Source organism: Protopterus annectens, chromosome 2.part1 (assembly GCF_019279795.1).
Source record: "Protopterus annectens isolate FY-2018-M chromosome 2.part1, PAN1.0, whole genome shotgun sequence".
Lineage (NCBI taxonomy): Eukaryota > Metazoa > Chordata > Ceratodontiformes > Protopteridae > Protopterus > Protopterus annectens.
Window position 1 is genome coordinate 770,174,609 of NC_056729.1, and position 15,801 is coordinate 770,190,409.

The 15,801-nt window shown below is 42.7% G+C and overlaps 1 protein-coding gene across 1 annotated transcript in view; it reads right to left on the reverse strand.

Moving 5' to 3' along the window:
• Positions 1-15,801, reverse strand: part of CLOCK (clock circadian regulator) — a 2,173,159-nt gene that overhangs the window by 375,479 nt on the left and 1,781,879 nt on the right. Inside the window, exon 17 of the mRNA XM_044062477.1 lies at positions 12,196-12,340. Coding sequence (XP_043918412.1) covers positions 12,196-12,340 — 145 coding nt within the window. The remainder of the gene's footprint in view (positions 1-12,195; positions 12,341-15,801) is intronic.

Genomic DNA, 15,801 nt, shown 5'->3' on the forward strand with positions numbered 1-15,801 from the left:
CTCTTGGATGATTGTTTTGTCCAACAGATTTTGAAACTCTAGAGCTGCTAACTCCTTCTGATCAGGTGGAACATCAAGGAGAGATCTCCTTTTCCTGTAGGGAACTTGTAAAAAGGGAATGAAATAGCCTCTGGACATGATCCTTTGTGCCCAAGAATCTTTTGGGATGGTTATACAGGCTTTTAGGTGAAAGGACATGTGCCCCCAAACTGCCTCCAGAAAGGGGCAGTCAGGCAACCTTTCAGGAGCACTGAAAAGATCTGTCCGAAAGGGAATCTTGAGACCCTTGATTCTGCAGACCCTCTCTGCCAAGTGGGCATTGTCATCCATTGTAGCTATTCCCCCCCTGCCTCTAGGGGAAATGTCCTTGAGATTTCCAGAGCCACAACTTCTTACCACCACGTTGATTTTTAGAAAAAGGTCTCTGAGGGGTAGAAAAACAGATTCCCATGCCAGAAAAGGTCGTTCCATCCTTCTCACTGTGGGAAAGCATCTCCATCTTTTGTTCCAAACAGAGAAGATCCATCAAATGGAGCACTGATGAATGAAGCCTTGAAGGGTTCTGCAAAATCACACAATCCCATCCAGGCATGACTCCTAATGGCTACGGCTGAACCAGCAGCCCATGAGGAACCTTCAGCTGTGTGAGAGATTAATCTCATGGACACGTTAGGAATGGATTGCAGGAGGCCAGTCATGAAGAAAAGGACTTCTGTTCCTCTGCAAACATGGACCCAGGGTAGAGTTACACAGTTCCTTGACTAAGTCCCTCTGTAACCTAGTGAAATGTGCCAAATAATTCAGCAACCGTAACGCAAAGGTCACTGGCACATACACTTGCTTCACAAACCTGTCCAACACCCTAGAATCCCTATTAGGGGGATGGACAGGGAAGCTCTGTTCAGCCAGCTCCTTTTTAGTGGCTGCTGCAACCACCATGGCATCGACAGGGATTCCCTTGATCCAATATTGCCTATCGGGGGGGGGGGCACTCAAAATCTTGTCTGGGCATTTGGGGATTGGTTCTATGGAATCTGGTTGCTTCCATGCCCTATAGGAGATAAGGTCTACAAGCTCATCCACATGTGGGGTAACCCAAGGCGTAGCTGGTCCATACCCAAAGGCTTCAAAGAACACAGATTCCTCCTGGGAAGAGTTTTAGGAAGACCAACCACCTTTCTGGTGAAGGATCTCTAATAGGTCTCCAAAAGAGACATCCTCAGGTGGAGAACTACGGACCCTTCCCCTTCATCAAAACCAGTGTCTTCTCTTAGGGATTCCTGCAGAGAATCCAAGTGCCTCCACTTGCATGATTTCTTCTGAGAAACCTCTTCAGTGGGAAGTTCTGGGGAGGTGTAGGAAGAAGCAGGGAGTTCCCTAGTGAGAACTGCTTGGAAGCTCATCTGGGCTGATTGTCCCTGAGGTATAGGATGTGTAGACTCAGACACAGGATCTGAACAGGGAAAAGGGAATGGATTCAAAGGAGTAAGAGTCAAAACTACTCTGGAGCATGGGAAAACCCTCTACACCAGCTCGAAGGCAGAAGGACCAGGAAAAGCAGGGGACAAACTGATTGGAGCTGAGACACTCAGATCAGACATCCAAGGCCCTCCCAGACCATCAGCTCCAGGAGAGGAGTCGGAGCCGAGATGTCCAATGTCAAAGCTTCGAGGGGAAGCGATGGCTCCGAAAGCTTCGAGGGTCAAAGTCAAACCTTTGGATCTGACGATGATGCTTTGGCTCTGAGAACCATCGTACTTCCAAAGGAGTAGGATGCAATCAGATCAGGGGAAGTCACCGGGCTTAATCCCAAGACTGAGGTGTCATTAACCAGGCAGCAATCTAGAGAGTGGTGGACAGCACTTCAAAGTGTTCCATCTCAGCATGGCTTAATTCTGACAGCAGTGTAATTTTTTATTTATTCTGGATCACCCACAATCTCACCTCCAAACAGTGGATTAATGAGTCATAAGCATGATCAAGACTATCCACAACATAATCTGTCAAGATGTGTACTCTGAATGATTTATGGGAGATCTAAGGTCCACAGCCTAGCTGTAAGACCTCCCTCCCAGGGATAGGCGAGTCAACAAAATGCCACTCATTCCTGCCTACAAGACAACCCCTCAGGTGACAAGTCAAGATAACTGAACTCAAATCACTTGGATAGAAATCTTGATCCATCCCTCCATGCTGAACAGCCAGCCAGCGTAATGGTCCTCTAGTACCTGCAACAGAACTTTTTCTTCTTTTTACGCTGGGCCCAGAGGAAGAAGATGAAAGCCAAGTAGGAAGATCTCAAATGTCTTCTGGTGGGGTGCAGGCCTACTTCCTAATAAGGAGATACTCCCTCCCAGAATAGGGCATCCAGAATGGACTGTCTGAACTCCTGTTTATGGAAGGTGAGACTCTGCTACACTAGCCTAAGCCTACTCCCCTGGAAAGAATGTCATCACACTCAAAATTAAATTGAAACACAATGCAACCTACTTTGAAAATCAAAGTCCTGAAAAACATTTCCCTGAACCCAGTACTAGGAAAGGCAGAAAGCTCTTCAACTACCTGGTCCTCTGGGGGTGGAGGGGTTGGCATAATGGTTAATGTCTTTACCTCACATATACATGGTACAGCATTTAAGTTTGACCTGTGGTTATTGGCTAGCCTTGTAAAAGCCTGCAGACTGATAGCCCATTATTTATCTATGATCCTATGGCTAGAATCTCAGCAGCGGAGCCAAAAATGAATCTTAGACCTAATATAAAAGAGGGGACAGCTTTTCTCCTTCCTTTCCCAGTGCTTTCAATTTCTTGTTAGGCAGCAAAGTGGTGAAGTCTTGCTGTGGCCTGCAAGCCCTGTGCTGGACCAAGAAGAACTCCACTCTAGGAAACCTGGTCAGGATCGCACTTCATGCAGCTGGGGGCTTGCAGAGGGTGTTTACCTTTTTCGAAGCTATTCAAGCAAAATCTGTGTGCTTTAAGTCTCCGTAAATGGCATCCTTAATGACAGGCTCCATAGGGGGTGATGACCAAGAGCTGTCCTCCTTTTTCCCATCTTACCATCCAACTATTTCCGGGTTTTGGAAGTAGGTCCACAGGCCAGTCTTCAGTGGATTTCCTGAGCCTTAAAATTTCTCTACAAGAAGGGTCACCACCAGGAGAGAAGTACAGAATGAAGTCCTCATCTTTACCATCTCAGAGAAATGACCTCTAGATCCTACGTGTGTCTACAGACTATGGATAGGGAGGGAAATGCTGCCACCCCCCTCAGCTCTAGCCTAGGTATGCATATGGACAAGGCTGAAGTACATGAGCTGGAATGGGTGACGAAAGGGTATTGGGCAACAGAAACTGGTGGCATGAGGAGCTGGCAGTCTTACACTGGACATGGTGTTAGTATCATCCATGTCCAAAAAGGGTGTGTTCCTGCCACCTGTGAGTACAAGTCCCATCAGGCTCTAAACAACCACTTGAAGTTTAGGGTTTCCGCTGTGAACCCTGAAGTGAGAGAACTATGTGGACCCTCCTCCCTTTGGGCCACTGAGCCCTGCTGGATTTAAGGGAAACCTTGGGAAGAAAAGTCTTTAGTCTCGAGTGCTTCCATTGAGCTACAATCAAGTATATTAAGGGGCCACTCCTCAAGATCAGGCCAGTAACGGATGTGCTCTGGCTGTTAACTAGTGGTTGCAGAGTGCCAACATCCATGGAAGCACTCATCAAGGTGTTGAGCAGAGGGGGCATCTCTTCCAGGCCCATTTCATCCACCAAATCAGTGGATGACTGAAAACTCAAGCCCTTGCTTTTCAAGGCAAAAGACAGCCGCAACCAGAAGGATCTCTCTAGTCCAGACTTAATTCAAGATGTCACATTCGCCCTTTGACCTCTCAGATTTTGGCAGTACTCTTTCAATGATATGAAGCTGTACATTGGGCTCTGCTCCTAATCACCACACTGAGCAGTTGCTTCATTGTTCTAGAAACAAGACAGGCCAGAAGCTTTTTCCTTCCGTCTTTTTGAGTGGCCAGGATGAACTGCTGGCAGTTACAGCAGATCTTCATGTCAAACCCTGCCTCCGTACAGTAACAACAGTACTATTGAGGGCTCTGGCTTACAAACTGAAGGTCACACTAATACTCACAGCTTTGGTGATTAAGACACCAAGCATAGGAACCCTTCAATGACAAGCATCAAAACTGAAACATGGACTGTGAGCAGCAAAATAGAGTTGGTAGGCTTAGCGATTAATCACACCTTTCCCCTGTGCTATACATAAATCATGATGTTCTGGTGAAAAGCATCCATTCTTACAATAAAGGGCATGCCTGAGAAAAGCATCTAAACTGAAAGGGAAAGAAATATGATCCCAACTGTACGTGGGTCCCTAAAGTTAGATCTGATACTGACATTAACCAAGCTTTCATTACATTGAACCTTGAAGAAACTCCAGAAGATAAGACAAAAGCAAAATAAGAAAATATGAGTAACAGCAACATGAGTACCATATTCAATAAAGGAGGCAAGTCAGTGTGTTAGAATGATCAAGGCACTGCCTTACTCTGTACTGCAGGGAAAATGTTTGCATATATTTATCTAAACTGCCATATTTCTACTGCTTAAAAATCTAACAATATCTCAAAGATGACAGAGACCATCTTGTTAAATAAAGATATTCAGTGCCACATATGTTTTAATTTTATTTTTAATGTATTCATTTGTTAGGTGGGTAAACAAACTGGTTTTGAGACTCTGTAGTCATGATCCAAGCCCCAATGGGCAACAATAGATTCAACATCTATACATGCATGACTTAGTGTAACCAATCAAACATATTTTTGATGCATGAGAGGATACCGAAGTACCCCCAAAAATATCAAATAGACATGAGGAAAACATACAAACTTCACACAGAAAATCATGGAAAGTGAGGACTGAACCATGTAACCTGGAGTAGTGAGGAAGGGATCTCAGCCACTAAGCCATTGTGATATCACCATTTTAGTAATTACACAGAAGTAACAAATATACTTTCTGTATCAGCTAATCACAGAAGAGACCCTCCCTAGTAGATTGAGAAAAGTACAGTTGTGTACACTTACCATAAATGTAGATGTTCGAGTGTATTCACTGTTGCAGTCATCACATTTGGGTTATCTGCCTGCAGGTAGCCCTCAGCCGGCCTGAATATTAGAGTCTTTGGATTTCTGAGTTGGATGCTGTTGCTTCTTCAATGATGTCAGGTTGTCAGGGGTATAAAACATGCAGCTGACGCCATTACATCAGTTTTTCTCACCCCAGATGTCAGGTGCCCCCACAGTAGGAAGAAACTATATGGTATGGTACACCCCCATCAAAAAGCAAATATACAAGAAAAAATAAATACACCATTAAGAAGGAAAGGTAGAGCCAAGAGAAGTCAGGGGGCTGAAGGGAAGGTAACCAGGACTACAACAGTGAATACACTCGAACATCTACATTTATGGTAAGTGTACACAACTGTGCTGTGTTCTTTGTGTTTCACTGTTGCAGTCATCACATTTGGGTTGATTCCCAAAGCTAAGGAAGGGAGGAAGCAGTTAAAGAGCATTAGGGCCAGCTATTAAGCCCTGCAAGACTGCAGTGGCAAATCCAGCTCTGGATTTAGAAAAGATAGGCATGTCGTAATGCTTGGTGAAGGTATGTACAGAGCTCCAGCTTCTAGGATGTCCCTGGTAGGGACTCCACTGAGAAAAGCCGCTGAGGTAGATGCGGCCTGGTGGAATGTGATCTAATCCCCTGTGGGGTAGGTTTTACTTGTAGCAGAAATGAATGCAATGGGCTATCCATTTGGAAATGGTTTGCTTTGAAATGGCCTTCCTCTCTGCCCCTGCAGCAAAGCCAACTAGCAGCTGTTTAGATTTTCTGAGAGGCTTAGTCCTGTCCAAATAGAATCTAAGTTGTCTGTAAATGTCCAGAGAGTGCAGTATTTTGTTTGTTTTGTGGATTAGGGAAAAAGTAGGCAAATGAATGGGCTGATTTAGGGCCACACTAGACACCACCTTGGGCATAAAAAAAGGATTAGACCTGAGGGAAACCCTGTCCGCATGGAAGATAATCAAGGGTTCCACTGCCATGAGGGCCTGTAATTCAAGCACTCTTCTTGCTGAAGTGATGGCTAGAAGGAAGGTTGTTTTCCAAGAAAGGAATTTCAACTCTGCAGTTGCAGCTGGCTCAAAGGGGAGGAAGAGTGAGATTTTCCAATACAAAGTTAAGGTCCCAGGCTGGAGTGGGAGCTCTCCTGGGGGGTCTTAAATTTCTGGCCCCTCGAAGGAATTGTTTTAGCAAGGGGTGAGAGAGGAGGGGTGGCTCAGTATTATAATGTGCTGAAATGGCAGAGGCATGAATTTTAATTGACGAGGAGGATAGGCCCTTGTGGAGCATTTCTGTTAAGTACTGCAGAATATGAGGTAAGCTGGACACCGTTGTGCCCATCCCCTGAGCCTGGCTCCAGGAACAGTATCTTTTCCACTTTTCAGCATAGGATTTTCTAGTACTAGGCCTCCTTGCCTCCAGAATGACATCCAGCACCTGCTTACTGAGGGATGCTAGTGGAGAGCTCAATGAATTAGCCAGGCTGCAAGGTTCAGGGTTTGAAGCTGAGGGTGCAGAATCTGGCCCACCTGCTGAAGGGGTCTAAGGCAGGTGCCATGGTTGTAGCAGTGTCATACTGAGCAAGAGGGGGTACCAGTGCTGGCATGGCTAGTCTGGTGCAATCAGTATTGTCCTTAGCTTGTCCTGTTTGATCTTTAGTAGAACCTTCGAGAGGAGAGGCAGAGGCGGAAAGACATAAACCGAGAGGCTTTCCCAGGTAAAGGACAGGGCATCCACTTTCCAAGCTTGACTGTGGGGAGTTCTTGTGCAGAATTTGTTCAACTGGTAGTTCTGAGGGGAGGCAAACAGGTCTACCTCTGGAGTTCCTCATTTGTTCCTCAAGAGGTTGAATATTTCGGGTTCTAGTTTCCATTTGTGTGGGTCCATGACATTTCTGCTTAAGAAGTCTGCCAGTGAATTTAGTTTGCCTGGCAGGAACTGTGCTTGTGGGTGTACTTGATAGTTCAAGGCTGTGTTCCACAGAACCATGGCTAGTCTGCAGAGAGGGTACGAGTGTGTTCCCCCCTGTCTGTTTAAGTACCACATAACTGTGGTGTTGTCTGTCTTTACCAATAGTTGTCCTGGAAGAATACGGTCTTTGAAGGCTGTCAAAGAATTCTGTACAGCTAACACTTTTTTTGACTGATATGGAGGTGCATCTGTCTCGGGTTCCATCTGCCCTGAATGCACTGCCCTGCCATGTGAGCCCCCCATGCATAGTCTGATGCGTCTGTTATTAGGTTTTGGGCGGCCGGGGGTAGAGTGAAAGGGAGTCCCTTGGTGTGGTAGCAGGCCTCTGCCCACCAAAGGAACTCTGTCTTCATACAAGGAATGATAGAAATCACTGTTTCCAAGTCCTGAGAATGTTGATACCATAGGCTTTTTAGACACCATTGGAGTTTCCTCATATGCACTCTTGCATATGAAATTAGTAGAATGCAAGAGGCCATGAACCCCAGAGCTTGCAGTATTTTCCTTGCAGACAGCTGGGGTTTTGTGGCCAAGTTTGAAGTAGGTTGTCAAATAAACTTGTTTCTCCGGGGTGAGGAATGCCATCTGGGAAGTTGTGTTCATGCATGCTCCCTGGAATGCAATCTGTTGACAGGGAACTAGGTCAGATTTCTTTTCGTTGATGGTGTACCCCAGTGAGGTTAAAAGTTTCTTGATGAATGTCAGGTGTTGTAATAGCAAGTCCTAGCTTTCTGCCTGAATTAGACAATCGTCCAAGTATGGGTAAATTTGAATATTTCTCTGCCTGCAAAATGCAATGGCTGGAGCTAGACATTTTGTGAACACCCTGGGTGCAGTAGATAAGCCAAAGGGAAGTGCAGAGAACTGAAAATGCATGGAGCCCGCCCTGAAACGTAGGTACTATCTGCAGGATCCTCTTATTGGGATGTGCAGGTAAGCTTCTTTTAAGTCTAGGGTTGCCAGCCAGGCATCCTTGGCTAGCATAGGAAAAGACTGTAGCCTAGGTGGTCTGCTGTTCCTGGGTTTGGACTGAAAAGGCCTGGAAGAGACTGGAAAGGACCAGTTCTTTGAAGGCCAATGCCTACTGAATCTGGGAGGCTGCACTTGTAGGAAATCTTTAACAGTTTGCATAGATTTAGCTTTTTCCTCCATCCTTTTGAGGACTTCTTCTGCTTTGTTGCCAAAAAGGCGGTCTTGGTTTAAGGGAGCATCCAGTAATTTAGCTTTAACATGATCTGGCAACTTTTGTTCCCTAAGCCAAGCATGCATTCTAAGTACAGACCCAGTGACATCAGCCCTGCAAAATGCTTCTAAAGCGTCAAAGCCACATTGCAAAATATGTTTACCAACTTGTTCTGCAGAATGCATTAAATCTTGCAATTCTTTGTGTTCAGCACAGTCAGGAATCAACATCATTTTCTGTTTAAGTAGTCCCATAATATGCTGCTGATACTTTAACATATGAAACTGGCAATTTAAAGCCCTAAAGGCCAAAGTAGCAGAAGTGTATACCTTCTTACCCCATCTGTCTAAGACTCTAGAATCTCTATCAGAAGGGGTAGGATTTTTGGCAGCAGTAGCCTTAATGACCTTTGGTCCTTGGGAAATGGTCTCTGGATCCGCAGAAGGATTCTTGAAGAGGAATTTGTGAGAGTCAGGTACTCTGTAGTATCTGTCAGGTTTTCTGGGAGCTGGAGTTAAAGTGTCTGGGGTAAGGCCAGATTCCAAGAAAGCATCATCTACAATGTCCAGAATAGGTGGGATAGCTAAAGGCTAGTATTGAGGAAGACGTAAGAATTCCCTAAGTCTCTTTTTGGACTCAGAGTAATCCTGACTTTCCCAGTGGAAATGCTCCCTAAGAGTATGCAAGGTTTCACCGAAAAAAAAATCTTCTGGAGGGGAAGCAGAGGGAATGGAATTCTCTGCATCAGAATCCACATAAGTAGATAACGGCAAATCCTGGTAATCAGAAGGAGCAGAAATATTAGATTCCTGATTAGAAGAATCAGAAAGAAATTCAGTTCTAGGTCTCTTAGAGGGGGGAAGGCTGGCTTCCCCTAATTAAGGTAATAAGGTCTTCAGCTATTCTAAGCATTTGTTTTTGAGGCATACGGGCCTGGGCCTGCGGTTTGGTCGTCGGTTTTCTAGATTTAGTGTGAGTTTTAGACCTGAGAAATTCGGAAATTCTGGATGGAAATGATGGCGTTGGTTTAATATGAGTGTCTGTAGGCCTGAATACACCCTCAGAAGCCAGTGCCTGCACAGCGGCTCTGAACCCATCCAAGGTAGAGACATCCACGGGTTCCATAGTCACAGAAGCATCTCGCGGCATACTGGACTTCGAATGGGTCTCAATAGAGGCCTGCAAATCTGAAGTAGCGGGTATCAGGGGCTGCGAAAGGGCCTCACTGAGTACCGGTGGACTGGCGACTAGCTTAACGGAAGCGTCGTCGGCAGTTTTGGACCTATGTGGTCTGTTTCTGTCTTTATCCTTACGTTTTTTTCAGAAGATCGGTAGTAGGATGGCTTAACAAAGCCATTTCGAAGTACTGAGATCAAGTACGAAAGTAATTGGCTGCAAAAATAGCCCAACGAAGAATAGTTTGGGGGTTGAACAAGGCACAAAACCGACAGCGAGGGACGTCGTGGTCTGGGCCTAAACAGGGGATGCAGTAAGAATGAAAATCTCTATGAGCTATTTGCTTTCCACAGGCAAGACAATTGTTAACTTTTACTGACATCTGTTGGAGCAAGAAAAAGGATCCCCAATGGGGTACTTATCTTTTTTGAAGACTTCGGGTCTGAAACTCAAAAATGAAAATTTTAGGAGATGGCCGACCGGCACTTGCGAACTACTTCTGCTTCGGGCACCGCATAGCAAGAAAGACTGATGTAATGGCGTCGACTGCATGTTTTATACCCCCGACGACCTGACATCATGGAAGAAGCGACAGCATCTGACACAGAAATCCGTAGACTCTGGTATTCAGGCCGGCTGAGGGCTACCTGCAGGCAGATAACCCAAATGTGATGACTGCAACAGTGAAACACAAAGAACATCTGGATTAATCTCTCTTCTCCAGTACAATGTGTTTTGTTCCAAAGCTCCTACATTTGGCATGAAAGCACTCATCTTAAGCAGGCACATTATGTGATCTCATGTGTTACACAAGCAGCAAGCAGTGTCCACTGGTGCATTCCAACTAATGGGCGAGTATATGTTGTGTAAACTGAGAAAAACGATGAAGACTTGACACCTCTATTCTTTATAAGGATACAAATTTCTGTCTGGCTTGGTAAATAAATCCAAAGGCAACCAAAGAATGCAGTGACTGTACAGGCACATGATGTCTGGCAGGATGATAATAGTGATCCATCAAGTATGGCACTTTTGTAATTTAACTGATGCAATAAAATGCATCTGTTACAGTCAAAAAACACAAAATATAAGGTCACCACACTGTCATATGCATGTAGCCTCTACCCACAGTAATATTTGTGGGTATCTATCTCCCTGCTTGTTTAGGTATCAAATGATGGACCAGTTGTCAGACTGAAACAAGAGAGGCAGTTGTTTTATTAACAGAGCAAACAAGATGGCTAGAATTCCCAAATGGCTGATGTGAAGGTTTCTTCTCCATGGAGGGCTGCTTCCAATGAAAAGTGGTGGTGATGTGCTTACCACCATAGAAGCAGCCATTGTCAGGACATGCAATGAATTTGGCTGCTGGAAGGAAAGATCCATGTTCAACTTGACAGGAATTTCCAGCATTTCAGTGCCCAGTTCCAAAGGAGTAATACTACAAGAAGATTTGTATGTATGTGGTGACTCTGCAGCCACAGACATCTCACAGTCAACAGAAACACAAGCATATTTGGGTGGTGGAACAGCACTACAAAGGCTGTGATCATCAAAAGACAAGGTTTTGCTATATGGTTTGCCCTCCTCCAGGATGTCAAGACCATAACTTCCTGTGCTCCCACTGTGGCTAGAACTAACCAACATCAGACAGTATCAAGCTCCTTGATGATGAAGGCAATCCTGTTAGAAAGGATCAGAGCAGACCCAGGCCAAACACTGAAATGATGAAAGCACCCATCCTAGGTAAGTTACCGTGGGGGCCCCTCAGTGGGGGCAAAATTAAACTAGATGAACAGGTAAAGGAGCACACCGAATTCTTCCTCCTCCTAGGAGGTCTCCACTGCAGCCAACACCCTGCTCAATACTCTGAGTACACAAAAAAGACCAAACAGCAGCATGCTGCATTGAAAACACTGTCCTCCCAGGGTGAATCATAGGAATATTTTGTCAAGACATCAACCAATGATGTGTTAAAATGAATCTATCATTTCCAGCAATACTATTCAGGTGCCCTGCATCAGCAGGGTCATTAACTTTGACAAAGAGTCACAATCTAAACTGATGCACCAAATTTGGTCAGTGAAGTTGCTAAGGTCCAGGATGAGAAGGAAGTATTCAGAACCCTTCAGGAAAATAAACAGGTGGGAGTTGAACACTTGCCTCTACAGTCCTTTATTTTTTCTTTCCTCTTCATCATGTTCTCACCATCTGTCAGTCATGAGACCCTCTCAGCAAATCACCAGTCAGTGGAGCAAAGATGGACTTGGACTGGGTCAGGGGTGGTTTGAGATTTTATTAATTTTATGCCCTAAATTCCATGTATACTTAGCAAAGGGCCAGAAAGGGGCATGCCACTGGGTGCTCTCACTCCCAGTTTACCTGACTCTTACCTCAAGGAAAGGGAAGGGAATGAAAAGGTCTACTGAGTGACCATAGGAGGGAAGGGCTTCATGGTCAGAAGAGATCAGATGAAATAAAAACTGCCTGTAAGTAAAAGGAATCAAAATATAACATGGTACCACTGAACCGTGACCAGGGGGCACCAAACAGCAAAGCAGACCAAAAACACAACATAATTGAAACAGTGAAAGCAATTAATGTAGTAAAACGTGGGAAACATTATTGATGATGATCTTTAAAACCTTCATCTTAGTTTCTCTGAACGTTTATGGTACCAGTGTCATTCCAACAGAATGCATTTTTTTATTCATAGCAATACATTTTGTTTTCAAGACTTACATGCAGGGTCAGATACTGCAGTGTGTGAAGATGATTTTCTTGAGCTCCGAGAAGAAGCAGATGGTGTCCTACTATGTTCAAACCTCTCCAGGGCTTCCTTAAGACTAACAGTATTTAGCTGACTGTCAGACCCTGAATCTTGACTCTGCTGGGACAGAGGCAATAACATAAACTGTACATTTAAATATTACACTTTTTTTTAAGCAATTAACAACATAATTTCCTTCTCAAAGGCAAGAAGCATACAAAACATAAATGAATCTAACCATTTAAAATGTAAGATAATGTAACTTCAACATAACCAAAAAAAAAAGCTTTAAAAAGTGGAATAACTGTAAGAAAATCTAAAAGAAAGTCGCAAATGTATTAACATATTATCATGATGGTACACATTTTGAGAATTTTTCATGAGAGTCTAGTTCATCTCCATGCTAGGAGCCACACTCCAGAAAGCTTCATCTAGCCCTACCATGAACTACACACTACTTTAAACATAAACTGGGGGGCTTTGCCACCCACACCCACCCAATGTCGGGGACTGTATCCCCCACACCCCCCCTTACTAAATATACCAATTCCGAGATCACACTACAGTGAGGAAAACTCACAAGGATGGCCAAGCGGTTTCTTTCCCGGGGAAAGAATTCGCTCATTCGGGTGTTTGCTATTATAACTGTTCAACTTTTACGGGTCAATGAAAAGCCATTTGATATAATGACTTTTCGATAACCTAATATAGATCCAGTCTCAACTTCCTTCACAACTGAAGTTTTAATTGCATAAAAGTAACTTGGGTTAGTAGTTCCAAAGTGCATAACCCTTGTTTTTCTCCTCCTCCACACCGCATTAAACTCCATATAATACAATTAACGCAAATAACCTTGTACATTAAGCTGATCAAAAATTGTGATTGTTGAGCCTGTTGGAATCATATGCACATTGCTCATCCAGATCTCAATGGTTTAACGTAAAGCTTGAAATAAATATAGTAAATAAAATAGGGCTCAAACTAACCCCTGCAGGACCCAAGAGCCATGTCCATTCTCATCTGAGATAGTATTACCTATTCTCACTTGACAGTTTTTATTACTTAACCAGCTTCCAACCCATCAAACCACATAATGACTTACTTCCTTTTCTAGCATTAGTCTCAAAATCATATTGACAGAATTACATACAGTAAAAACTGGTTTCCCTCACAGCAATAACATGTATCTGATAGAAATATATATAATTTGGTAGAACTGCTTTTCCTTCAAAGTAACAGAGGTTTGGTAATCACAGAAACAGTGTGATATTTTTAGAACACAGCATCTGTAAGCACAGAAAAGAAATATGCAGTAAACAAGTGTGATTAGCTTGACAGAATGTGCTTGTGTGGAACAAAAAATATTATACATCTGAATGTTTTTGTATCAGGTGTCATTAAAAATAGAGGCTTGTTGAAATATCATAAACAGTTGAATGTATACAGATATTCAAAAGAAATAACTTGTTAAAGAGAAATGGCCAACACAGCAGAAAAACATTACAGACCATCCTATAAATGAAAGAACATTTCTGAAAGAACATTTCGGCCTGCTGAAGAAACAAGTGCTCTCTGGATGAGATAAGGATGCAAACAAAGAATGCTTCAATACAGAAAAAAAAATGTTTCATCAAGGACAAAGTTTTGAAACTAGATAAAAGTGGCTGTGAAAAGACTATTTGGAGGACATTTCTATAATCCGAGTCAGCTGGGGAAGTGTAGTATATCTGACACTGATCTGTGTTATAAAGAAAATGTAATAAATCTCACAGTAGTGCTTGGTTGGCTTGTTTCAATAAACTCTTCAGCATATGAATATACAATTGTACAGTTAGTCTGTGTACCTGCTAATAATTCAATTTAACAGTGGCATGCCAGACTAAATTTGGACCTTTTAAATATTCGTAAAAGTACTATGACAAGCAGTAGTTAATATTTTGTTGGTGCCAACCTCAATACAGTTGGTATTGAACAGCTCATCAGTATCAGGAATTTCCTAGTGGGTGAAATCAAGATTTCACCTTTACATCTGCTCTGACACGTTCACCAGCATTTTTGACAGACAGGGAGTTTCCAGTTTGCAGATTTGGTCTACAGCCTGATCACCTGTTAACCATTTCTGGAAATGGTAAGCCTCTTTCTGAAATAACATGGATACCAGCAAGGATATAAGTGCTAAATGCACACATTCTGTGTCCATATAAACAAGCCAGTATGATGTTAGATATAATGCGGCATTATTTGGTATAAATAGAAGTGAGAAAGTTTATATTTGTAAATGGATTCATTACTTTGATCAGTACATACAACAGTATACAAGTAAAATTGATGGTTTTAACTGTGGAGATAGATATCCTTGTTTTTGTTTAACATGTCATAAAAATGTGTTACAACAATTGTCAGGAAACACTACACAGGGCAAGTCAAAATTGTCAGATGAAGTCAAAAGTAATTTTGTAATGCCAGTTTCTACCTTTCATACAGAATTCCAATCATTTTTAGATCATGCTAAAAGTTTACAGGATGTAGAGACAGCTGAAATGTTTCAGACTTACTGCTCACAGTGGGATGTTTTTCACAAAGATAAGGAATTATCAGATGAACAGCTGGATAATAAGTTAACAACGCTTAATGACAAACACATGCCAATGTTAAAGAAATATGACATACAGGTTAGGAAGTATATGCAAACTGTTTTAGACATTCTGACTAGGGCCAGTGTTGCTATACATACTGCTAAGAATACACAGGAAAATATATGTGAGGACACTGACACAGAAACTCTTACGCACAAGTTACAGGATGCACAACAGAAACGTCTGAATGCCATGGCAAAGGAAGTAGAATTTCACATTAAAATAGGGGAATTATGGAAAAATAAAAATGCTACAGAATGCACACTAGTGCATACAAATGACACTTGTAAAAATTTGAATGCAGTAGTTTGAGCAAATGTACAGAATTTTAAAAAATTGGTTATGACAGAAACATGCAGATTTATGGGTTAAAGATAAACTAAATTCCAGTTCAGTTGACACAGCTAAATTGTTCAGAAAGGCATACTGGGTGTGGCCAGTTAGAAGAAAAGAGTAGCCGTATGAATTTATGTTGTGCAAGGTATTCCAGGAAGTGCAGACAAGTTAATTCACTGAATAAAGAGCTTACAGTTACAGATTTGGCAAATTAATTGTTTACTAGTTTACAGAATGCAAAATTTAAAGTCAGTGCTACATTTTAAAAGTGAAAGTACAGTCACAGGTTTAGATCCCATGAATGAAAAGAGTGCATCATAAATATAAAGCCTCAGGTTCAACTCCTACATTATACTTGTATAAAGGGCAGACAAGTAAAGTTCCAGATTTAGATCAGTTGATATTTCATGCAGAAATTGCAGTTTACCAAGCACACCAGATCAGATTATAGGCCGGCTCAACAAGATGAATTAAAGACACTATTCTTAGTAATAGTGAATGTAGTTATACATGTGTTTTAGGGACAAGTAAAAGGAGTACTAGGTGACATTAAGTGTATTGATGAGGAAACTGATGACACATTAGAGCAGTGTTCATAAGCTAATG